The 25849-nt window shown below is 53.6% G+C and overlaps 1 protein-coding gene across 4 annotated transcripts; it reads left to right on the plus strand.

The window, feature by feature from the left end:
• The first annotated feature begins 2818 nt into the window (after positions 1–2818).
• SEPTIN3 (septin 3) lies at positions 2819–23997 on the plus strand. 4 transcript variants are annotated; one of them, XM_019807444.2, is made up of 11 exons: positions 2819–3425; positions 9852–10043; positions 12994–13122; positions 13492–13573; positions 14533–14670; positions 16036–16153; positions 17060–17155; positions 18766–18862; positions 20098–20149; positions 20443–20536; positions 22669–23997. In XM_019807444.2, the coding sequence occupies exons 1-11, from the start codon at positions 2819–2821 to the stop codon at positions 22732–22734; spliced, it is 1671 nt and encodes a 556-aa protein (XP_019663003.2). In that variant the 3' UTR covers positions 22735–23997. The 4 variants fall into 4 exon arrangements, with proteins under 4 accessions (XP_019663003.2, XP_034499800.1, XP_002926719.1 ...); XM_002926673.4 differs by lacking the exon at positions 2819–3425 and adding an exon at positions 4859–4977 and having other exon boundaries at positions 18763–18862; XM_011234138.3 differs by lacking the exon at positions 2819–3425 and adding an exon at positions 4968–4977.
• Positions 23998–25849: the final 1852 nt, after the last annotated feature.

A 25849-nucleotide genomic window follows, 5' to 3' on the forward strand; every position in this document is an offset into this window, starting at 1 on the left:
GGTCACCAACAGACCTAACTTGACTGTCCGTCCGGCCACACCAAGCACATCCACACTGGATACAGTCCTGGAGTCGTCTGCCCTGGATACCAAGCCGCGCACAGCCGTGGACTTCGCTACCGCAGACCCAACCAAGCGGGGCATGGTCATGGATGTGGTAACCCCAGAGCCAGAGAAGCTGGGCACGGCCAGAGCTGCAGCAGGCCCAGCCAAGTCAGATCCAACCACAGACGGAACAGCTGTGGATTTGGCGGTGCCAGACACAGTCAAGCTGGGCACAGCCCGGATGGACAGAGCCATGACTTTGGCCAGAGCAAACACTGCCAAGCTGGACAGAACTACAGATTCTTTGGCTTTGGACACAAGCAAGCTGGGCACAGCCATGGGGGAGATCACACTGGACAGAGTCATTAACCTGACCATATCGGCCACCTACCCGCTGCAGCCAAGCAGCGGCACAGCCTCAGCATGGGGCCATGCTACCCCAGATGCTGCCACAGACTGGCCCGCAGAGCCCGTCATGCGGGCCCCGGCCAGAGAAGCCCTAGGTAAGTGCAAAGAGCTTGGCTGGGGGTGTACTGGGCTGGAGATGAATAGGTCGGGCAAGGGAGGTGGGACCGTAAGGTCAGAGGTGAATGTGCTGGGGGAAAAGGGAACAAGATGGAGGGGCAGAACACAGGGGATGCACCCGGAGCTGGGTCCCAACCTGCCAGTCAGAGTTGAGGTTGAGGGAAGTCACCAGAAGGAAAGTTTCCAGGGGCGACTTGTGGAGGCGCAATTATGTGCCTTTAGCATCTTCCGTGGTTGGTTCTTTGGTCCCTGAAGAGCTGGAGTAATCAGGTGGTCTACAGCTGAGTCCGGCTTTAAAAGCAAACCACGTGCATGAAAACACAGAGCGGCACGAGTAAGTGGGGATTCGCCCAACAGCCGTCACTACGGTGCTTCTCTAGATATTCGTAGAGATCTCACCCGAGACCTTCTAAATGACGCACATTCAGCCTTTCAGGAAGGTACTCGTTGCTTGAAAGATGCCCCACGTGACCTGATCTTCCTTGGTCCCCCGCCCCCAGCCCTTTAGTCTTGAGAGGTAAATTGGAGACTGTATGTATAGAAGTCCTACATAGAACTATAAATAGGTCCACATAAGGGTGAGAAGTTCATTCGGTGTCAGAGAAACCTGGGTTTCTTCCTTTTCCTCATCTTTCGCTCTCTTTCATCCCAACCAGTCTATTTCCAACTCCGTTGATCATCTCCTCTGTACTTGGCTGGCTGTCCCCTCCTCTTCCACCCCCTGCCCTTGCCATGCCACAGTCCCCGCCCTCCCCCCCCCAAGGCTCTCTGTCCTCTGCACGGCAGCTGCCGCAGGGACTCACATATTTGATGGTGGCTAACAGTCATTGGTGACTCACTCCTGGCTTCCCTTAAAGTCCAGCTCCTTAGCCCAGCTTTCAAGACTTTGATCTTCTCCAGCCTCTAGCTCTGTATTTCCATCTGGAATTTTCTCTGCTGCTGCTGCTGCATCAGGAGCTGTGAGTTGCCCACCAGCACCATGCAGCTCTCCCCTCTGAGTTTGCTCACCTCTGCCGCCCCTGTCTACAGTGTGGCCTTCCCCTCTTCCCTCCCACCACCGTTTGCCTTTCCGTCTTGGCCCTTAGCTTCCCCATGAACTCTTCCAAAATCCCTCTCTGCCCAGGATGCCCACCTACGAGCACTCGAGTACCCTATGCACACCCCAGGCCCCTATATTAGGACAGTCCAGCTGTCTCCCCCACGAGGCCTAGAATGGTCATCCTCATCCCTGTGCTCCCAGGGCCTGGCAATGCACTGTCCATTAATGTTGACTGAATGCATGAACATTTTTTCTGATGGGTAAATTGAGGCTCAGGAAAGTTGCTGACCAGCTCAAGGTCATAGGGCTCATCATCCAGAAGCCAGGCCTGAAAGCTGGGCTCCTGACTCAAGGCTCCGCAGGCGCCCGCGCCTGGGCAGAAGCGCGCTGAGCCCGCGCAACATCCCCACCACCGCGTGACTCGCGCACGCACAGCCGCTCGCCTCTGCCACCGGTCCCCGGCGCCCCCCGCCTCGCCCCAGCTTGGAGGGTAAGAGGCCGGGAGCAGGATGGGGGGACGGGCAGGGATCGAGACAGGGATGCGGGCACCTCCCCCGGCCCGGCATCCCGAGCTGCAGGCGCAGCGCCCCCGCGCGCCTCCTGGGCCGCCTGCACCCGGGACCCGGTACCCGCTCCCGCGTGCGGGCGGGCGGAGAACGGGTGCGGGCGCGGGCGCCGTGGGAGGGGGAGGGGCCCTCGGTGGGGCCAGCAGGCGCGCGGGTCACGTGGTGCGGTGGCAGCGGCGGCGGNAGCTCCATCTCTTTAACGCTCCGTCAGAACAGCCAGGCATGGCCCCTGGGTCCCCTACCTTCTAACTGGGAAGAGCTGCCCACCCCGGGCAGGGAGGCTGCCACCCATGGAGGAGGGAGGCTGCCCAGCCCGGGCTCACGAGCTGGGACCCTAGTGCCGGGGGGCAGAGTCCACTCTGAGGGCCCAGGGAACCCAGGTATGGCCAAACCCAGCAGGTTGCCCATCGTGGAGAAGCCTCTGGTGAGTTCCTACCTGGCCCTACCGTTTCAATCCCGGTTAGCACAGAAATCGCCAGGCCCTGCAGGACCAGGCTTGGTAGGTCAGAAGCATCCTGTCCCAGGGGCTGCCCATGTGACTACCAGAGCTTCTCCAGGAAGAGGCAGGCCCCGGTCCAGGGGTATCCCGAGACCCCGGCTGCATCTGCAAAGGGCCACCTCTACCATGGGTCCTGCGACAGCCATGGATTTGGCTACTCTGGACACAACCAGGTTAGGCACAGCCAGACGTTTAGCCACGATGGTCACCAACAGACCTAACTTGACTGTCCGTCCGGCCACACCAAGCACATCCACACTGGATACAGTCCTGGAGTCGTCTGCCCTGGATACCAAGCCGCGCACAGCCGTGGACTTCGCTACCGCAGACCCAACCAAGCGGGGCATGGTCATGGATGTGGTAACCCCAGAGCCAGAGAAGCTGGGCACGGCCAGAGCTGCAGCAGGCCCAGCCAAGTCAGATCCAACCACAGACGGAACAGCTGTGGATTTGGCGGTGCCAGACACAGTCAAGCTGGGCACAGCCCGGATGGACAGAGCCATGACTTTGGCCAGAGCAAACACTGCCAAGCTGGACAGAACTACAGATTCTTTGGCTTTGGACACAAGCAAGCTGGGCACAGCCATGGGGGAGATCACACTGGACAGAGTCATTAACCTGACCATATCGGCCACCTACCCGCTGCAGCCAAGCAGCGGCACAGCCTCAGCATGGGGCCATGCTACCCCAGATGCTGCCACAGACTGGCCCGCAGAGCCCGTCATGCGGGCCCCGGCCAGAGAAGCCCTAGGTAAGTGCAAAGAGCTTGGCTGGGGGTGTACTGGGCTGGAGATGAATAGGTCGGGCAAGGGAGGTGGGACCGTAAGGTCAGAGGTGAATGTGCTGGGGGAAAAGGGAACAAGATGGAGGGGCAGAACACAGGGGATGCACCCGGAGCTGGGTCCCAACCTGCCAGTCAGAGTTGAGGTTGAGGGAAGTCACCAGAAGGAAAGTTTCCAGGGGCGACTTGTGGAGGCGCAATTATGTGCCTTTAGCATCTTCCGTGGTTGGTTCTTTGGTCCCTGAAGAGCTGGAGTAATCAGGTGGTCTACAGCTGAGTCCGGCTTTAAAAGCAAACCACGTGCATGAAAACACAGAGCGGCACGAGTAAGTGGGGATTCGCCCAACAGCCGTCACTACGGTGCTTCTCTAGATATTCGTAGAGATCTCACCCGAGACCTTCTAAATGACGCACATTCAGCCTTTCAGGAAGGTACTCGTTGCTTGAAAGATGCCCCACGTGACCTGATCTTCCTTGGTCCCCCGCCCCCAGCCCTTTAGTCTTGAGAGGTAAATTGGAGACTGTATGTATAGAAGTCCTACATAGAACTATAAATAGGTCCACATAAGGGTGAGAAGTTCATTCGGTGTCAGAGAAACCTGGGTTTCTTCCTTTTCCTCATCTTTCGCTCTCTTTCATCCCAACCAGTCTATTTCCAACTCCGTTGATCATCTCCTCTGTACTTGGCTGGCTGTCCCCTCCTCTTCCACCCCCTGCCCTTGCCATGCCACAGTCCCCGCCCTCCCCCCCCCAAGGCTCTCTGTCCTCTGCACGGCAGCTGCCGCAGGGACTCACATATTTGATGGTGGCTAACAGTCATTGGTGACTCACCCCTGGCTTCCCTTAAAGTCCAGCTCCTTAGCCCAGCTTTCAAGACTTTGATCTTCTCCAGCCTCTAGCTCTGTATTTCCATCTGGAATTTTCTCTGCTGCTGCTGCTGCATCAGGAGCTGTGAGTTGCCCACCAGCACCATGCAGCTCTCCCCTCTGAGTTTGCTCACCTCTGCCGCCCCTGTCTACAGTGTGGCCTTCCCCTCTTCCCTCCCACCACCGTTTGCCTTTCCGTCTTGGCCCTTAGCTTCCCCATGAACTCTTCCAAAATCCCTCTCTGCCCAGGATGCCCACCTCCGAGCACTCGAGTACCCTATGCACACCCCAGGCCCCTATATTAGGACAGTCCAGCTGTCTCCCCCACTAGGCCTAGAATGGTCATCCTCATCCCTGTGCTCCCAGGGCCTGGCAATGCACTGTCCATTAATGTTGACTGAATGCATGAACATTTTTTCTGATGGGTAAATTGAGGCTCAGGAAAGTTGCTGACCAGCTCAAGGTCATAGGGCTCATCATCCAGAAGCCAGGCCTGAAAGCTGGGCTCCTGACTCAAGGCTCCGCAGGCGCCCGCGCCTGGGCAGAAGCGNGGGCTGCTCTGCCCAGGAGGAGCCCGCGCCCGGCTCAGCCTTGCAGCCCCGCGCCCTGAGCATCTCCCCGGAGGAACAGAGACAAAGGAGGATTCATGTCCAAAGGTAGGGCGGCTGGCCCGGCCACCGGCGCCCGCTGGGAGGAGGCTGCGGCCCCCAAAAGCCCGGCTGGAGGTGCTATCAGAGGGAGGGTTGCTGCGCCGAGGAGCCCACGCGCGGTGACATATGCATGGACACACGCACACACCCCAAGATATACATGCCCAGAGAAATGCACACACGGGATCGCGGGGAGTTACAGAGGCCCACGGACATACGAGCAGGGACCCAGATGTGCACAGAAAGCCCACGCTAGAGCGCACCAAGACACGCACACACATGCACACCACGCACAGGTATCAGGGCCACCTACACCCAGACAAGAGACCTGTGCGCTGACACATAGGCCCCTTCCCCCACACACAGGCGCACGCTGAGACAGGCACCAGCTGGTGGTCTCCAAGGGAACTCATTGGCCTCCAGAGGACTGGGATGGGGGAAGGGGGTGTCCCAGGGCCCTTTGCAACTGTGAATGGGAAAGGACCGAGACGTCTTCTGTGATTCGTTTTCTGAGAGCGGGGCTGGAGCTGCGGTGGTCTGGAATTGCCTCTGCCGGTGGGGGTGGGGCCTTGAAGACGGCGAGGGCTGGGAGCAGGGAAGATCTACAGCTTCTCTGCTGTAGAGACCCCTCCCAACCCTACCCCCCACTGAGCCAAGGAGGCAGGTGCTATTCTGGAAAGATCCCCTCCCCCTGCTGCCACCTTCCCAACAGAGGGGTGGGGTCCCTGGGCCAGACAAAGACAAAGCCATTCATTTTCCTGTGTAGAAGCAAGCACCGGGGTCCTTGCTGGGCATGGGGAAGGGGGTGCTGTTTCTGTGGAGGACTCAGCCAGAGCTGAGTCAGGTGGACAGTACCTCTCCCTAGAGCATTGATGGGACAGGTGGCCCCTGGTTGGGGGTGCTGCTGACAGATCCCCCTCCCCTCCAGAAACCCTGGGAGAGCTGGGAGCTTAGGAGGACCCCCAAGGACCACCCTAGGCAGGATGGCACTTGAGCTATATCCTGCTGTGACCTTCATCCTTAGCTCTTCCACCCTTGGGGAACCCCCATCCAATCCCTGTTGCAGGGGAGGGAGAGGGTCTCTCTTAACAGTCTACTCCCTTGACTGTGGCCTACACAGGAGCCATTTGCTGGCTGGGGGTCGGCTGCTCTGCAAAGGGAGCAGCCTGTGAGGGAGAAGAAAGGTGACATCTGCTTCCCTGCGAGGCATCCCTCCATCCCTCCATCNACCATCCCTCCATCCCTCCATCCCTCCTTCCCTCCATTCATTGCTAGTGCCTGTGTTATACTAGGTTCAATGGGGCACAGAGATCAATGAGACATGACCTCTTCCCTGAAGAAGGGTGGCCGTATGTTCAGTGCCAGGTAATTTATGTCCATGCTTTTGTATAACCTTCACAGCAACCCAGCAACGTAGGTACTGTGCCCATTTTCCTGAGGAGAAAACTGAGGCTCACAGGGGTCATCCAGCTAGGAGTTAAGCCTGGGCCACCTGCTCATCCGGGGTCGGCCTGGAAGAACCAGGGATGCTGTCTGGGCAGAGGATGGAGCTACGGAATTCACTCTAGAGCTGCTTCGTCCTGTGCCCTGGGAATTGTCGTGTACTTGTCNGACAGGTGGCCCCTGGTTGGGGGTGCTGCTGACAGATCCCCCTCCCCTCCAGAAACCCTGGGAGAGCTGGGAGCTTAGGAGGACCCCCAAGGACCACCCTAGGCAGGATGGCACTTGAGCTATATCCTGCTGTGACCTTCATCCTTAGCTCTTCCACCCTTGGGGAACCCCCATCCAATCCCTGTTGCAGGGGAGGGAGAGGGTCTCTCTTAACAGTCTACTCCCTTGACTGTGGCCTACACAGGAGCCATTTGCTGGCTGGGGGTCGGCTGCTCTGCAAAGGGAGCAGCCTGTGAGGGAGAAGAAAGGTGACATCTGCTTCCCTGCGAGGCATCCCTCCATCCCTCCATCCCTCCATTCATTGCTAGTGCCTGTGTTATACTAGGTTCAATGGGGCACAGAGATCAATGAGACATGGCCTCTTCCCTGAAGAAGGGTGGGCGTATGTTCAGTGCCAGGTAATTTATGTCCATGCTTTTGTATAACCTTCACAGCAACCCAGCAACGTAGGTACTGTGCCCATTTTCCTGAGGAGAAAACTGAGGCTCACAGGGGTCATCCAGCTAGGAGTTAAGCCTGGGCCACCTGCTCATCCGGGGTCGGCCTGGAAGAACCAGGGATGCTGTCTGGGCAGAGGATGGAGCTACGGAATTCACTCTAGAGCTGCTTCGTCCTGTGCCCTGGGAATTGTCGTGTACTTGTCAGGCACCCTCACTGCATAGTGGACCCTTGGGGGCAAGGACCTTGTTTGGGGTTCAAAAGTATCTTTGGCCTCAAGTCTGGGGTTGGCTAGAGTAGGTTCCCATTTGGCAGCACATGAATGTCCTAGAAGGGATGGAGTGAGGGAATGAATGTGATGGGTACAAGGTACTCAGGGGGCCAAGGAAACACAGAAGAGGGGCACCCATCTCAGGTAGGAAACCAGAGGCTTTTCCAGAGGTAGGCCTTGAGCTGAATGGTGAAGAAGGAGTAGGTGTCAGCCAGGGGCCGGAGTGGGCAGGGGTTGTCCAGCAGAGGTTGTGACATGGTGACCTGCCACGTTTGCAGTGCTCGTGGCTGACGGGTGGTTGCTGTTAGCGTGTGCCTGGCGTGTAATTGGCATAGGGTCGGGAGAGGTGACTTGCCAGCAGGTGCTCCACACAGTGTGTGCATGGGTGCTAGGAGCTGCTTGCTGGTCCTAGAAGTTGCCTGGGAATCTGGTGGGCAGCCCCCTTCTTGCAACCAGGGTCCGTCTTTTGGGAATGGTCTTTTTGGATGCTGCTGTTAGCGGGCTAGAGCTGAGCCGGCCATAGTGACACCACACCCTTTACAAGGATACTAACAAAATGTCCCGAAAATGAATACAACACTCACTTTTCAGGTCCGTAAAATAGGATAAGACACCCCCTCCCCATGGATCTATCTCACAACGCGGCTTGTGAGAACAAGTGGCCTTGGCTGTGGAGGCATGAGGGAAGTGGCCTGGGCCAGCCGTGGCAGCAGCTGGGCAGAGAAAATGGGGCACGGCCCCCGGTGCAGGTGTGCTGAGTGGGGCCCGGGAGCCACGTGCAGAGAGTGGAGGAGCAGGCCAGGCTGTGAGAGTCAGCTGCTGCAGGGCTGAGCCAATCTTGGGGCCGCCTGGAGCCGCCTGGCTGGCAACAGCTTCCTGGGAAGCAGGAGGGAGCCACGCCAGGCCCTGGGGAGGTCCCGAGGCTTTGTCAGATTTGGCTGTGCCTGGGAGTGACAAGGAAAGAACAGTTTCCCATTGGGAGAGAGAGAGTCTTGCCAGCACTGGTGGCAGGACCAGGTGGTGGGGGTACAAGAGCAGACTCCTGGCTGAGTCTGGGGGTGGGGGAGGGAGGCACTCCTGTCCCCTCCCCCTCTGGCCCATCTGCTGCTCCCTCCATCAGTTCTCCCTGTGAGCCTGACACTCTGCAGGAACCACAGGATTCCAGAACGGCAAAGCGGGAAGGGGTCCTCGAGAGAGCGTGGAGTCCAGTAACTCTGCTGTGTAATTAGCATCGCTTGCACATGCCCCACATCATTTGGCCTCCGGACAAGCTGGTGAACTTGAAAGGGGCACGGGGCAAGAGGGTCTGGAAGTGGGAGGAGTATGGCGGGTACTTCTAGGCATCCTACCACAGCCTTAATCATGATCCTAGCCAGTTTACAGATGAGGAAGCAGGCTCACAGTGGGGAGGTGATTTGCCCAAGTCCACACACCCAGCAAGTAGCAGGGCCAGGCCCATTCCACTTTACCACACACACACCCATTTTATGGATGGGAAAATGGAGTTGCTCTATACTGAAACCTACCCTGGGGGACATTGGCCCCATGCGGAAATGAACAGATTTCCCTTATGTGTGACCTGCCAGACCTAGAGGGATGTTGGCCTTTCCCGACCAGGGAAGGGCTCTGTCCTCAGCCTCCCCTTTCTTTTGCCACCCACCATCCCAAGAACACACTATGTCATCATAGGCAAGTGGCTGCCCCAACCTGGCTGTGTCTCATCCCCTTCCCACTGGTCTGGTCAGAAGGAGAGACATTCCTCTCACAGATTTAAAACTAGGCTAGGATGGTGTCTGGGGCTCCTTACGGCATAGACACCCCTACCTTGCAGCGGTACTCATGAAACAGAGGGGACGCTGAGGCTGAGGGCGAGGGGGGTAGCCCTGTTTGCTTCTAAAAGACAAAGCAACTGAGGTCAGTGACAGACAGTCAATAGATGTTAGGTTCAGTGTCCTAAAAGGTCTTAGCCCTTTATTTGAGGAGGTAGGACTCAGGTCAGAATAACCCCAGATATCATCTTTTAGACCAGTGGTTCTCCACTAGGGTTATGCTGCCCTTGGGGCACTGTCTGGAGATATTTTTGGTTGTCACAACTGGCCTCTAGTAGAGGTCAGGGGGGTCGCTGGACATCCAAGAGTGCACAGGACCTCCCCCTCTGGTAATTATCCAGACCCAAATGTCAACAGGGCCAAGTAGGAGAAGTTCCTGGATTAAACACACAGACATGCTTTGGAGCAGCGGGTGCACCGGAGTGCCCCAGCAGCTGGAGAGGCTGGGCACTGACCCCCGTCTGGCATCTGACTTGCTCTGTGTCCTGGGGATAGTTCTTCCCCCCCAGGTCTCTGTCTCTCCATCTGTGAAATGAGGGATCCATACTGCATGACCCCTGAGGTCCCTTCCAGTCCCAACTCTGTGTGATTCGGTATCAAGAGAATAATACTGCGGCTTCCACATGACTTCTGTTTTCCTCCAGCCCACCTCTCCCACCTTGGCTTTGCAGGGCTCCCAGAGGCCAGGACGGACGCAGCCATGTCAGAGCTGGTGCCTGAGCCCAGGCCTAAGCCGGCCGTGCCCATGAAACCCGTCAGCATCAACTCAAGCCTGCTGGGCTACATTGGCATTGACACCATCATTGAACAGATGCGCAAGAAGACCATGAAGACTGGTTTCGACTTCAACATCATGGTGGTCGGTATGGAAGGGATGGGGTCACTCAAGGCCATGCTGGTGGGCAGTACCGAGGATCCTATTTCTTTCTCTAGGATGGGCTTCAGCCCTGGCTTTCCCTAGGAGGAGCTCTTTCCAGGAGGAGAGATTTCACTGTGTTGATCACAAAAGCCTGATTCTCTTCTCCCCTGAAGACTAGCTGATCAGGGGTAGGAACCCTGGGTGGATGGTCAGCCTGGCCCCAACACCAGGGGGGTGGACACAGGCAGCCTCTTAGCAATGCTCAGCCAGTTTTTAGGTGTGTGGCGTGGAGAAATCATCAGTGTCTTTCCCCACTGGTATCAGATGGCGGGCGGTCTTCTTTCTGATCTTCTGTAGCGCTTGAAAGCGTAAAGAGAATTTTCAGGACATTGATTGGTCACTAAGTAGTGTTGCTAGGTCACAGCATATAAGAGCAGGAAGGGACCTTTGGCTGTTAGTAGTGAGATATTCACTCAGTTGCTGAAACAGGGATGTGGGCATCTTCTTCCTTTCTCCTTTATCCCCCAATTCAATCAATCAGCAAGACCTGTCAGTTTTCCCTTGTAAATCTCTCTGAACTCTGCCCACTTCTTTCCATCTCCACTGTGACCACTCTCAGCTGAGCTAGGGCTCCCACCTAGAACGCCACAGCCCCCTGACTCAGTGCTGCTCAAAGATAAGGAGGTGGCTGGAGTTGAAATCATCTAGAAAGTCTTGCTCTAAAAAAAACCCATCAGCTGAACTAAACAGTGTGTTTAGTGTTATGGTCAATTTACTTTCTGGTGCAAATTTCTTATCTCAAGAACGAGTAGCAAATGGTTCAAGGACCATGGCCCTGGGCCACACTCTGAGTGTCATTGACCCTCCTCGTCCTCTTTCTTTCTGTTTCAAACCATTGTTCATCAGTGACTGGATAATTTTTCCAACCTGCAGAACTCATCAGGTCATTCATCCTACTTAAAAGCCTTTAATAGATTTAAGGGCTTAAACTCCTAGCCTGGCCTGGTGCCCTCTCTCCGCTCACCTCCTACCACTAACCACGTAGCATTCTACTCCCTGGTGGTAAGTTCTCGGGGACTCGCTGTGCTCTTTCCTGCCTCGGAGCCTTAGACTCTAACATTCCCTCTGTCTAGACCCCATTCCAGCTTCTCAGTGGTCTTTCAAAGTTTCTCGGCAGATTTCAGCTTAGTTGTTTCTTCTTCCTAGAAGTCCTCCTTGATTCCAGACAGACTGGATTACCTTCCCTTCAGTTTGCTGCCTTAATACCCTGTGGTTCCTTTTTTCATGGCGATTATGGCGACACATCGTAACTGCCTGCTTGTGTTTCGGTCTTCCTCACACTAAATGGCTTCTGGAGGGTAAAGATGATGTCCTGTTCGCCTCCCTACCTCTAGTTCAGCACAGCACTTGGCACTCAAGAGTACTTAGTGAGCAAATGACCTCAGGAAATATCCAGACCAGAAACAGCAAGTAGAAGCCGTACAGGCTTCTTCTCTCCCCAGCAGCGCCACGGGGAGAGATATTGCTGGTCAGTCATGACTCCTGTTCGGGACTGAGCCCGCAGGTAGCCTTGTTAACATATTGGTCTAGGCGGCTACTACTGATTGCTCAGTTGGAATGAGACATGCACCTTATCTGCTATTCCCGGTCTCATCCAGTTCCCTCCCTTGCCTTCAGTTGTCAGTAAAGAAACTAGAGGAGCAAACACGGCTAGTCCCAGGTGTTCAGGGAAACAGCTCTGTTGCGTCTGGAGCCTTAGGCTTTTGCCCCCCGGGCCTGTCCTTTTTCTAATATACCACAGGAATGTTCTAGACCAGTACTTCTGACTCTACTGTGCATGTGATTCATCTGGGAGTCCTGTCAAAGTGCAGATTCTGAATCATAGGGCTGGGGCGGGGCCTGGGACCCTGCGTTTCCTACAAGGGTCCAGGTGATGCTGATGCCATTGAGCAGTTGTAGGGCCTGCTTGCACAATCGTCGTGCGTGTACAAGTTTGAGAAGCACGTCTTGGACCAGTGGTTTTCAAGTGCCTTTTAGTTGCAGAACTCCTCCTTGGAACGGAATCTTCTGTAGATTCTGTAGACCTGTGTAAAACAGGTCAAAATGGGGCACCCGGCTGGCTCAGTTGGTAGAGCATGTGACTCTTGATCTCTGGGTCCTGAGTTCAAGCCCCATGTTTGGAGCGGAGCCTACTTTAAAAACAAAAAACCAATACAACACAAAAAAAGAAAAAGACGGGTCAAAAGGGAGCGCTCGTGAGGGCAGTGGAAGTGAGGGACCGACCCTGCCTGCTTGGCTGCCCCCTCCTCTCTCAGTGCCCTCTCAGGCATTTATCTGCTTGAGGTACTAACTGCGACACTAGAATAAAGAGTGGACACGGACCAGGGGTTCCTTGGGCTCAAGTCCCTGGTCTTGCATTTATTAGTTATGTGACCTTGCACACATTTTATGTCAGGTGGGGGTCAATCTCTCTAGGACCACTTGAGCTGGGGGTAAAGAGAGCTCTGCTATGGGATTCCCAGGGCTGTGGGATTCAAAGGCAGATTTGGCTAACAGATATGAAAATCTCGAGTCCACTGAGGCAGTATCAGAGGGCAAAGTAGTTCTGTCATTCTGTTTAGTATTAGTAAAGACTAAAAGCTGAAGTCCAGCAGACACAAAACAAAAAATTGCTACACTAGCCAAAGGCAGAGATTGTCCCCTCTCCCAACGGTCCTGAGGCTCCAGGAAGGAGAGAATGTGGAATCCAGCTGATGTTTCCTCAAGTCCTTCTCTGGTACCAGGAAACCATTCGCATCTGCCTGCTCTCCCGCTCAGTCCTCTGCCCCCCGTGAGTGGGGGGCACGGCCTGGATCAAGGTTCTAGAATTCTGTAAGCTTGTGGGAAAGATGGCAGGCTCAGGAGGTGGACACGGGTCTTCCCCACCGTGTCATCCTCCTCCTGTCTTGTGGCAGGTCAGAGCGGACTGGGCAAGTCAACGCTGGTCAACACGCTCTTCAAATCCCAGGTGAGCCGCAAGGCCTCCAGCTGGAACCGGGAGGAGAAGATTCCGAAGACGGTGGAGATCAAAGCTATTGGACACGGTGAGGACCAGGCAGGGACTCCTGTGGCCACTGTGCAGAAGGCTGTCTGCCAGAGAAGGAGAGACAGGCCCACTGGGGAATGAGACAAATGAAAAGCAATCTCAAGACAGAAGATAAGGAGGCCTAAAATCTATGGAGCCAATTCCTTGGTCTAGACAAGACAGAAGGGATTAGAAATGGGGCCTGAGCTGGATGGTAGAACATGGGTGGGATTCAGGCAGCAAGAAGCAGGGAAGGCATGCTTCAACTTTTCCAGTAATTGGTCCCGAGGAAGGAAGGAGCCTGCGTCTCCCTGGCTGGTAGGCAGCAGAGTAGCCAGCATCAGCCTGACGAGTGACCTCCCTGGTGCCTTTTCTGTTCACCCCCCAGTGATAGAGGAAGGCGGGGTCAAAATGAAGCTGACCGTCATCGACACCCCGGGCTTCGGAGACCAGATCAACAATGAAAACTGGTATATGTCTGCCTGTGAGATTTCTGCCCTGACGACGCCGAACACAGTGCAGATTCATTCATATGAGAACGAGCTGCGCCCTCCATGCTGAGGGGCTATGTGGGGAGGCACGCTAAAAGATGGGAGATGGGGGCTTTGTACGGAGGCAAGGCAAGAGGCCCAGGAGGGCCAGTGCAGAGGGACTTTTGGCTGTGGCGTTGCCTGGAGGTGACAGCAGGGCCGACAGAACACGGGGAGCCGGGGCACAAATCCAGGCTGAGCGGAAGGCCGTGGCTGAGCTTGGCCTGTGGGCAGTGTCATAACCCTGCATGAAGAGAGGACGGAGGGGAATTTCCATGAGAGAGAGCCTTTGGGAATTCACAGAGCAAAGCGGCCATCAGCATCCCCCCAAGGATGTAGATGGAAAATTCCAGGCAGAGATTTGCTCCCAGATAGGGACGGAGACCACGTTTCCTCTGTGAGGGCGCTGGGGTCTGCCGCACATAGTCAGGGCCGCCAAACAACACGACTTGGAACCATCTTAGAAAAGTGACTGGTTGTCCCCTCCTCTGGTTATAGGCATGCTCCTTAAAAGGGAAAGTCACGATGGCATGGACAACTGTCATAATGATGAGTCGTTGCCGTGTTGGATACTTTCTATATGCCGTTGCAATGTGCTGTACCATACAGCTGTTCTTTGTAATCCTGAGTCCCTCCAGGCACCCTTAGTACTCAGACAGGGGCACAGCCTGCCCCAGAGCTTCCTAGCTAATAAGGAGTGGAGGAGGGGAAAGCACGTGCAGCTTTCTGGGGTGGGGCGGGGTTGTGCAGGTTTCTCTGGCCCAGCCGGAGGACTAGGTGCCCGTGGGAGTTCTGGCCTTGCTAACAAGGAAAGCCATCCATGGGGGCCTGAGGGATAAGGGTCAACGGGCCTTTCTTTCTGGGACGTCCACCTGCTTTCTCCCCTCCCAATCCCCCAGCTGGGAGCCCATTGAGAAGTACATCAACGAACAGTATGAGAAGTTCCTGAAGGAGGAGGTCAACATCGCCAGGAAGAAACGCATCCCCGACACTCGTGTCCACTGCTGCCTCTACTTCATCTCCCCCACGGGACACTCGTACGTACCGGTCCCCTCCCCCACGGCTGCGCCTCGTTCTGGTTCGTGTCAGCTGTGCCCGTTCTGTCTTGGAGAGCCAGTCTCCCCGGATGGGACTCAATGTCGTCAGGGCTCTGTGATCGCCCAGACTTTCTCCAAAAGAGTCTGACTTTCTTACCGGGAGAGTAAAGCTGACCAACCCCAGCCCCCCAGGCTGCCCGCTGGTGTTCTAGCACAGCTGTGCCAGCAGAGGGGAGTCGATATGTGAGCACAGAGGGCTCCTCGTCTATTCAGGAGATATCTGCTTTGCACGAGGCTGGGGTGGGCAGCAAGAAGACTGAAACGGGGAGGGGCAGGGCTACTGGATTAGGGCAGGTGTTTTGGGGGGTATAGGACCCAGCTGTAGGCATTTGGTGGGTGGGCAGCCCAGCATGTCTAGAGATGAAGGTGGCGATAAGCAGGTGTGCAGGGAAGTCTGGTTGTGAGTGGCAGATGGGGCTGTGTGACAGGGAGTGCCAGCGTGGGCTGGGGAGACCCAGGAGGGTAAGCAGGCGACCTTCCATAACGTATTACTATGCCTAACTGCTGGGCCAGAAGTTCATTTCTTGAGCAGATGGCATGAGTAAGGCGGGCCCCCAGTTTTGGAAGAACCAGGTATCAGCAGGTGTTTGATGGTAGGGTCCAGGAACGCAATAAAAAGATTAGCTTTACTCCTTCCTAGAATGTGGACCCAAGGTCAGAGCAAGCCAGCAGATAGCCTGACTTAGTAAGTTGCCCAGACTGGGGACCCAGAGTCTAGGGGGAGCTGGGCCTCAGATGGGGAGGGCCAAGGCCCCCAGCTGGGCCTCTGCGGGACTATGTGTGGGCTGGAAGAAGGCTCATAATGTGCTGTCCTGGGGCCCCTGGCTGGCCCAGTTGGCGAGCACGTGCCTCTTGACCAGGGGGCCGTGAGTTCAAGCCCCGCAATGGGCATGGAGATTACTTACAAAAAAGTGCTTTCCCATAGGGAGAATGAGATACATGAGTAACCATGACACAAGGACATAAAGGGACATAAAGGCAGAGACGACAGTCTGCGGCTATTCCCAGGAGAAAAAGATCCCCACATCAGGAGCGCGTCCTGAAAGAGCAGTTTGAGCAGGGCTGCAGCAGGGGCAGGATTTGAAGAGAGGGGGAGACGGTGGGCCGAGTCGGGGCAGAGAGTTGCGGGCTGTTCTGCAGGTGGTGAGATGCTGGGAGCGTGTCAGGGAGGAGGCGGAGGAGCCCCTGGGCCTCAGCCAGGCTCCCTGCTCCTTCCTTCTGTCCCAAGGGTGGCCCTGGCGTGGCGGCCGTGGTGGGGTGGGGGAGGGCAAGGTGGCTCTGACACCCCGCCATTTCTGGGCGTAGCTTGCGACCCCTCGATCTGGAGTTCATGAGGCATCTCAGCAAAGTTGTGAACATCATTCCCGTGATTGCGAAGGCTGACACCATGACCCTGGAGGAGAAGTCTGAATTCAAGCAAAGGGTGAGAAGGCCCCTCCTCCTTCTCCTGTCCCCACCGTGCCTTCCCCTTCTCTGGTCCAAGCCATGTCCTATCCTTGATTGTTGTATGAAGGATACAACAAGGATACTCCCCTTTCCCACCCAGCTCCCACTTAACCATTAAAGAGGCTGGGCTGGCGGTGTCAGAGGACCAATGGTGTGGAGAAGTTAGCAGCCTGAGGCTGCCTCCTTCCCACCCTCCAAACTGACTGGTGAAGACCACTGAACACATAAATCACCATGCGCATGAGAAGGCCCTCCTCAACGTTAGATTGCTTGAGGGGCTAGACTAATTAATCACCTGCCCTCCAGTCTTTATTAGGTCTTCTATGAGCTCCTCCCCCACTGGGTGCACAGGGATGGGAGTGGGGGCCTGCGAGGGAGATGTAAAGCCATTCTTTGCCTTTGAGAAACTTACAGGTAGACTAGTGGGGAGTTCCTGGACGGCTTCCTGGAGGAGGTGAGACTTAAGTCAAGCTTCGAGAAAGGGCAGACGGACAGACTTGGGGCCGAGCCTTGCCTCTCTTCCCTGCAAACAGGAATGTGACACATAGCAGCATGAGCGCTGTCCATGGGAGTCTGTATTCAGCCGTGCTGCTTGTTGAAACCCTAAGCTTCTGGACCCTGAGAGGAGCAAGCTGTACCCCCAGACTATTCCTCATCTCAGGCTGGGCTGTAGCAGCTTATGACTGGGGCTGCCATTTATTGGGTCTTCCTGCTGCTCAGGGCCTTGGAGTTCAGACATGACTGGATTGTGAAAGGCTGCATTCATCCCTCTGACTTCAGCACACACACATGCTCACACACGTGCGTGCACACACACACACACACACACCCCACTCCCAGTATCCTGAGACTTGGCTACCTTGCTTCTCTTCCTCGCCCCTAGGTTCGAAAGGAGCTCGAAGTAAATGGCATTGAGTTCTACCCCCAGAAGGAATTTGATGAGGATCTGGAGGACAAGACGGAGAATGACAAAATCCGGGTGGGTGCTCGGGGCTCTGTTCAGCACACAAATGCCCCCTTGGCACCAGTGGGATGTGAATCGTGTACCCTTTCTGTCTTGCCACCTGCTTTTCCCTTTTCGTACTCTCAGCCTCACCTTGCCTGACCCAGACCAGAAATGACATGGGAGAGGATGAGGAGTAGGGCCCTGGCTAGCACTGTGAACCCTGTGTACCCTGTGAGCCCAGAAAGCCAAGGTTCTTGTCCATCCCCAGGCTACCCCAAAAGCCTCTTTTCCCCCCCACAAGGCTTGGAAAAACCAGGGTGTGGTTGATGGAAGGGCATGGGCAGGAAGAACATCAGGCTGGGGTCCAAGGTGTCTATGCTCTAGTCAGAGCTTTGCCTCAGTTTCCCCTCTATAAAGTGCAGAGGTCAGTCTAGGTGAGTGGCTTATAGGCTTTTTTTTTCCCTCTAGAGGAACTCTTTTAAAAAATTAAATGTCAGACAGAACTCTTGTATATAAAACATGAAAACAGAGCTGATCTGGCTTAGGGACATGGGCACAGAGCACTGTCTTCTCACCAGTCCCTGGGGCGTCTCCTGGGGATCTTAAGGCTTCATGTGATTTCTACGATCCCTCTCAATTCCAACCTTTGATAATTCTGGGATTTTACATTACAATCCTGAGTTCCGGTCTGGGCTTTTCTACTCACCACTATGACCTGGGACAAGCCATTTACCTGCTTTGGTCTTGACTCTCTGTCGGGGGCGCATAATCTATCTGATGTAGTTGAGACAGGTAGTTGGTGAGTTAATTGAAAAAGTCCGTCCAAGTGAAGAAATCATTAAAAAAATGATGTATACAAATCTTAAATATTTTTAAAGCAATATTTCACTAAACTATGAAGTTAAAATGAATGACATCCTTCACATTCATTAAGCATTGTTTCATATACAGACAAGGCCTCTTCTTTGAGGATAAGTCCGGTCTTAGGGCAAGAGCAACTCACCTTTCTCAAGTCTTTCTGAAACACTCAGCTTGATTTTCAGAGAAACAGTTCTCCATGGTCATACATCCTTGGCTTAAATAATAGTTTTTCCAATAACAAGTACACGTGTGGCAAATAGGTTTGGCAACAAACAGCTGGCTCTTGGCGAATATATACAACCCATGGTGGGGGGAGCAGAGGAGCCTATGAAGTTCAGAAGGTGGAGGTCGGCGGACGTGGGCCTCTGCCAGTAGGTTTGATGGGAGGTAGCATAAAGCATCTCTCACTTGGCTGTCACCAGGGTGGGTATCCCTGAAGCGCGGTCGTCCCATCCTAGCTAGCTCACAGAGTCGTTCCAAACCAAACCGAATACGATAAAGCCCTATTAAAAAGTACAAAACGTTTTGTTGAAGGAAAGCTGACCTACTGAGGTTCGCCAGCCAGGCAGGGGTGCGACCAGGGCCAGACCCAGGACTTCAGACTCCCTTTTAAGAGAGTCTTTTAAGAGACAAGAGCATTGCCCTTCCCATCAGTGGGATCACTGAATGAGCAACAGAAGCATGTAGTTCAAGGCCAGGGGTCCAGGACCGTGGGGCGTCCTGTCCACGGAGGCCCAGAGGGGAAGAGGCTGACATGCAGGTGTGTGTGGTTTGTCCAGCAGGAGAGCATGCCTTTCGCTGTGGTGGGAAGCGACAAGGAGTACCAAGTGAATGGCAAGCGGGTCCTCGGCAGAAAAACTCCCTGGGGGATCATTGAAGGTAACTCAGTGCATCTTCTTGAAGAACTAGCTGCTGGTGGTCAATTACGCTGACGTATTAAGCATCTAAAGGTCAGGCACTATCCTGGCACGTCAGACACAAAACGAAAGCCGGCCAGACCCTGCCCTAAGGAGCTTCCAGTCTAATTGAGAAGCTGAGTCTTAGAGGCAGGGATCTCTGAAAGGCCGATCTAGCACCTGACTGGGAGGCCCGGACTCGTGCATGGAAGGAATGGAGAACGCGGAGAGACTAAAAAGCACGGGGAAAACCGGAGAAAGGTTTTCGCATGAAAGGGGACGTGATCTGACAAACTGCGGAGGGTGTTTCGGATGTGGCCGTTTTCGTTTGTTGTGAGCGGATGTGACCTCGAGAAGGTCAATAACGATTCTGAAAGGTTTTAAAGAACTGCTTCAGTGATCTTGTTCAAATGCGATAACCCTCTGCCGGGAGCAGGGGAGGCGAGACTCAGAACATAAGCCCGCGAGGGCCTCGAGCCTCAGACAGGTGAAGGGTCTTGTTCAAGATCACATGACTTGTTAGTGGCTGAAACTGGGATTTCAGAGCCAGAGTTCAATCCCACAACTGAGTTTATTTCAATTCAAAAGCCAAGTTCATCCCATCGGATCACATTGTCTCTCATTTGCCTATGACCCCGTGTTGGGATTTTTTTTTTTTTAATGGCATTTTCTCATCTGCCTTGAATTGGAATCATTTATGAGGACGTCTGTCCCATCCATTAGATTGTGGGACTAGAGCGTTCATGTCCTAATCCCCTTCTGCTCCCACAACGCTTGGCAGGTGGTTTGCAGATAGTAGGTACTCAATCTGTGTTGAATCAGATTCATTGTGTAGTGGGTGCCCTTTTTAAAGGGGGCTCGTTGTCACACTCTGTGTGTGTTACTGTCTTCCAATTAGATTATAAGCTCCTCAAAGATAGGAATTGTGTCATAGGCCTTGGGCCAGTTTTTAGACTCCCTGTGTATTGGTTTTCTTTCCTATAAAATGGGGAATCTAATAGTCCCGATTAGCTATTATTTCACAGAGTCTAGAATAGTATTGTGCCATTGTTCCCATGCACAGAAGTGCCCAGAGCAGCAAACCTCTGGAAGGCTTACAAGAAGTGACCTGCCCCGTGGCTCTCTCCTCAATGCCTCCGTGCCCTGAAGAGAAGTGCACCTGCTGGGTGTTGCTACATTCATGAAATGATCACCTGTTTTGTTTTGTTTTGTTCCCAGTGGAAAACCTCAACCACTGTGAGTTTGCCTTGCTTCGAGACTTTGTCATCAGGTGAGATGCACCCCTTCCCTCAGAGGGCAGGTTTATTCATTTGGGGTCAGGAGGCCATCCGTTCAGACCTACTTCCTCCATCTCCAGGTCTCTCTGACAGAGCTCTCTGCCCCCCGTCCCAGGTCCCATCATGAAGCAGCAGGGGCCGAAGAAGTAGTATTGGCTCTCTGGCATGGGTCCCAGTCCGTGGGCCCCGGTCATGGGAGTGATGCGTTGACCTCAGATGTGGGTCCGTCTCTTCCTCCTCCCACCCCTAATCACACCTGTCTCTCTGCTCACCCTTTGTCCTTCAGGACCCACCTCCAGGACCTCAAGGAAGTGACGCACAACATCCACTACGAGACCTACAGGGCCAAGCGGCTCAATGACAATGGAGGCCTCCCTCCGGTGAGCGTGGACACAGAGGAAAGCCACGACAGTAACCCCTGACGGCCCTTTCTCTGTATCATCACACACCCCCACTTTTCCACACACACATCCCAATACCACACCAACCACCTTCTTGCTTTCTACTCTGTCCCACAGGCCTGTCTGGTGTTTGTGGAGTTTGTCTACAGTGCGTGCGTGCGTGTGTGTGTGTGTGTGCGGGAAAGAGAGCGTATGTGCCTGTGTGTGTGTGTGTGTGTGTACCTGCGCAGGGGTGAGGTATTTTCACTGCCCTCCCTGGAAGGTCCCTTGTAAGTTTGGTTCCTCCATGGCTGTCCATTATCTGTCTCCTTTCCTTGTGTCCCAGAACAAAGCCGGGTGCCTCACTCAAGAGGTCTAGGGGAGGTTTCACTTAAAAATGATGGGGAACAGGTGAGCCACAGGTAACTCTTTCTTATCTCTGAATCACCCACAAACGGGGACTGCAGAGACTCTCTGAGGACAGCTTTGGAGCTGGACCTGGGGGGAGGTGAGGGGTGGCCATCTAGGGTAAGGCTAGGACTTCCTTGGAGAGGGAAGGTCAAGGGAGAGCAGAGTAGGCCGGAGCTGGGCTCCTGCAGAAAGGGTTCGTGCCCAGAAGTGGAGAAGAGAGTTCACCCTTCAGTGTGTGTCGTCTCCATTGTCCGAAACCCACCACCTGTCACCGTCTGTCCTGGTTGCAGATTCCTGCTTCCACACGCGCCTTGCCTCGCTCCCCTCTGCTCCTACCTTCTCCCCCTTCCCTCGTTCCTGCATCTTGCCCCTCTCTGACTTCTTTCACTTGCTTTGAGTCTAATTCACCTCAGCTACATTTCTATATTTAGAATTTATGCCCAGTCCACTTCCAAAAAGGACTTGAGGCCACCTTAAAATAAAATCACAGCCAAAACACGTGACAGGATACACTGGGATTACAAGAGAAATCAGACCCACAGAGATGAGTGAGAAAGAAAATTTCCACAGTGCATGGTGGACCCGTGTGGGTCCAGGCAGAGGAGGAAACACAGTGAGTTACCCAGTTTCCAGTATCTGGTTCGAGAAGCACCTGTGCTGGTCCAGTGAGACAACCTTTCTTTGGGCATTAAGTTCTAGAAGAATTAAATCTGAAGAAGTATTAAGAGCAATACACAACTTTTGCCTTTCTTAGTGGTTTGGCTTCAGAGGCAAATTTGAGACAACACCTCACTCTTCTCTATCAGGATTCTTCCTCCCGAACAAGCTGGCTTCTCTACTGCTTGCTTCTCATACATGCTTGTCCCCCTCTGGACTTCTGTTCTCTCTCACTGTGCATGTCTGTCTGTCTGTCTGTCTGTCTTTCTCTGCTTTTCCCTGATTCCCCCCTCCTCACTCCTGTAGACATTCCTAACAATACCCACAATCATACAGTCAGACTTTTCTTGCCGTTCCCTTCAGCCCTGTATTTATTAATGCATAGATTCCCCCGTTGGTTTTACAAACAAGTTATTCTTTCTCCTTTAGTCTGTAAGGTGGCTGAAACTTGGGGCTGGGGAAACAGGTTAGCCTTAGGTAAGGGAAAACACCAACTAGCTACAGTTTACAATGACCTCATAGTCTCCAGTTCCATCTTCTGGTCCAGCCCTCGGTGTTTTACTGGTCCACGACAAATCCCAGCATTTCTAGTCTCTCATCACTCAGGTGCTAGGAAAACACATAGACTTCAGTCCAGGATTCGGTGGGGCAGGGGAAAGAGGTTGATGACTCCAAAACCAGAGCCCCAAAACCTATGGTCTCAGTCTTCCTTGGAGGCTCTTTACCAATCCCATACACATCCTCCCTCACCCACAAAGCTATTGCAGGGTAAGCACCTGTCAGGATAAAATAGCAGCAGGGTTAAAGCCCAGAGGTTGCTACCTTTCAACAGGAGAGGGATCCCTGGGGTATACAGTAGGCAGTTGTGTATGCAGACCTGGGACTGGCCACCTAGGACTGGCAAGGGGAGGTCTAGCCGGGGTGGCGGGCGTTGGAGAGGTTGAGTAGAGAATGGTGCTTGGCACCCCTACCCCTTGATGTCAGCCTCCCCGGAGAAGCTGTTTTGTGTGTCTGCTGCCAGCTGCTGGTCTCCACACCCTCAACCGTTCTCACCCCCTCTGCAGGGAGAAGGCCTCCTGGGCACTGTCCTTCCACCCGTGCCAGCCACCCCCTGCCCCACTGCTGAATGAAGGCCATTTCAAGCGCTGCTTCTCCCTCCATTCCTCCCAGCTGTTATTGCTGCAGGGCTGTGCCCTTTTTAGAGCTGTGCTTGCCCAGCCCACCACCACCACAGCCCCCCTCAGCTCTCAGGAGGTCGGAGGGGCCATCTGTCTCTTTAGGACAGTTGCTTCCTCCCTGTATCCAAACCGCCCCCCTCCTCCCAGTGGAATGGAGTTCTCGCCAGCACGGCCCTCCTCCATCGTCTGTGTCAGCCGGTCCCAGCCCATCTGTAGGGGGAAAGAACTCATCAAGAGCTCCTTCTGCCCTTGCAAACCCATACCAGCTACTTGTAACCATCTTCAAGGGGAAATGGCATTGCTCCCTGTCCATTCATCTGCATGAGCTACTCTTGGCTTCCTTCAAGGGTCAAGAAAGCAACTTTTCTGCTTGTCAGATTTGTTGATGTCAGCCGTGTGAGCCCCAGTGTGGGACAAGGGTACCTCTTTCATTGCTTAAAGCTTCTTTCTAATGATGGGTCACTACAGATGTGGGGGAGCCAGGCCTAGGGTCACTTTAAAAAAAAATTGCCACTTATGGCTGGCCCAGAGTTCAGTTTCACACCCTCCCTACCCCGTAAGGCAGCCACTTAGAAAGAGTGGTTTTCCTGAAGAGACGTTTCTGGAATTGACTTCCTTACCCTCGAACTTAAAAAAAGAACCAAACACAGACACAAAACTCCAGAAACCCACGGGATGTGAACTCTAGGAAGAAAAAAAAAGCACCCTTCTGTCCACTTAGCAATAAGAGGGATCTCTTCCTACCTATCCTGATTACTCCTGCCCCCACCTCCACCCTGCTAATGTGAGTAATGAATTAGCCTGGCCACAGTTGGTCCCTGTAGGCTAGTGGAAAATACCCAGCGGAGGGCAAAGCCCCCCATCAGATGCATGAATGTTTGCGAATGTTGGCTGCCACTGCCCCACATACTGTGTCTTTATGGGATTCCCCCCCTGCCCGTCCACCCCCGCCATCTCCACCTGGACACTACTTTCTCAAAGGCTGGTGACTTGTGGGCCATTCATCTACAATTAAGTCCTGATGGAGCAAGAGGCCCAAGCCTAGGGGATGCAAGAACGACCCGTTTCTTAAATGTTACCAGTCCCAGCCAACCTTTGGGTGACATCGTGGTTAAATTTCCCAGTTGAAAACAAGCCAACAGACACTCAGACTGGTTTTGTAAATGTTGCTAGACTTTATGTGTTGTACAACTAAACACTGCTGTTTGAACAGGAGCTGTCTGGCCTGTGTCTCATTTGTGCGCCTCACTCCTTGGCCAAATCAGCCATTACATCATGGGTGGAGGGGGAGACAGGGACCGTTTTGGTAAGAAGCAGCCACAGGAATTACAGATGGAAAACATTTCATGAGATCAGTTTGTCTTCAGCTGGCTTGAGGTTGGACTTCTGTCATGATTTCACGGAGTTTTGTATTCAGAAGGAGTGATGGAGCTATCATGCTAGACCTTGAGGGATGCTGTGTTCTGTATAGCCCGTCTCCTTCAGTGAAAACAAGGATTATTTTCATTTAACTAATTTCCTAGCTTTCCTCTCCTTTCTCCAGAAGGCATAAAACCCAATTCTATGAAAGGAGTGGGCCCATCGTGCCCAGAAACCTGCCTACTGTACAGTGAATAATACTTTAAGAGTTAAGAATTTACATTTAAAGCACTAGCTTGTCTCTTGTCTTTTCAAACTTAAACCAAACTTCCTTTCAGGCTCCTAATCTCTTCTGTAGCCAGCAAATAACACGACTTTGTCTCTCTCTTTCTGAATTTGAATGGGATGATTATATGCAATTGTGTTTGGGGCCTCAATATTCTGTAGGGTGAATGCAAGCAATAGAAGGGTGGTGGGGAGTCACGCAGGTAAAATGATGCGGACCAGGACCAGGGTGGCAACGCCGCAGTGAGATGGGGAGATGGAAGATTTGAGTGATAGAGTGGTTCTGCAAACTTAAAATATCACAGCTAAAAGAAAACAGTTTTTAGTCCAATTCTTTCATACAGATATGGAAACTGAAGTCCAGAGAGTGTAGTCGTCTTGCCCAAAGTTGCACAGTAGTTACCAGTGCAAAAGGAGGACTCTTTGTCAATGCTCCTTCTGCAGCTTCACACCATTCCTATTGTATTTCATTTGTTCCAATAGTCTTGTGTTTAAAAAAAACAATCAGTTTGGGGAACCTGGCTGACTCAGTCGGTAGAGCATGCAACTCTTGATCCCCAGGTCATGAGTTCAAGCCCTATGGTGGGTGTAGAGATTACTTAAAAAACAAAAACAAGGGGCGCCTGGGTGGCTCAGTCGTTAAGCATCTGCCTTCAGCTTAGGGCCTGATCCCACGGTCCTGGAGATCGATCCTGGCGTTGGGCTCCCTGAGCCTGCTTCTTCCTCTCTGGCTCCCCCTGCTTGTGTTCCCTCTCTCTCACTGGCTGTCTCTCTCTCTGTCAAATAAATAAATACAATCTTTAAAACAAAAACACCCAGCTTACAACTGATGACATATCTTTGACCACTTTTTTTTTCTTAGTGGTACGTTTAAAAATGATGCATCTTATAACTGGCAGCATCTTAAACTTGATGAAATACGGTAATCCAGAAGATGTTACCATCCCTTTGCTTGAAGCCCTTTGGTGGTGTTTTGTGAATTCTAAAGGAAATAAGAATATGGACAACATTTTAGTCTTCAAAGTGATTCCAATATAACGTATCCCACCGGATCCTCACAATCACCGTTTGGAGGAGGCAGGGCAGGTATGATGGTTGACACTTCTCTCTCTCTCTCTCTCTCTCTCTCTCTCTCTCTCTCTCTCGATCTTGAGCAGGCACAGCTCCCTCTGACCCAGCTCATGCACCCTTTCCTGAATGCTGCCTCACAAGAAACCGGCTCAGATTTCAGGCTTTTGCTGGTGGGGGAAAAGTTCCGCTCGCGCTAGGATAATTGAGAAATCCTCTGGACCCTCTCTCCGAAGGGCATTAGCCTCCTGACCCGGGCCAGGGGGCACGCAGGAAAATCCTGCTTCTGTCTACTCCGTATGCCGGCAGCCGAGCAACCGTTCCTGGGCTACGACGCAGGGACCAAGCGGACAGG

This window comes from Ailuropoda melanoleuca, chromosome 15, assembly GCF_002007445.2.
Source record: "Ailuropoda melanoleuca isolate Jingjing chromosome 15, ASM200744v2, whole genome shotgun sequence".
NCBI classification, from domain to species: domain Eukaryota; kingdom Metazoa; phylum Chordata; class Mammalia; order Carnivora; family Ursidae; genus Ailuropoda; species Ailuropoda melanoleuca.

Excerpts from the sequence above, each read along its gene's own strand:
- SEPTIN3 (XM_019807444.2), top strand. The coding sequence starts at position 2,819 with ATGGATTTGGCTACTCTGGACACAACCAGGTTAGGCACAGCCAGACGT. Across the intron at positions 3,426-9,851 it reads CCCGGCCAGAGAAGCCCTAG|GGCTCCCAGAGGCCAGGACG; the intron begins GTAAGTGCAAAG and ends TTGGCTTTGCAG. Across the intron at positions 13,574-14,532 it reads CAGATCAACAATGAAAACTG|CTGGGAGCCCATTGAGAAGT; the intron begins GTATATGTCTGC and ends CCAATCCCCCAG.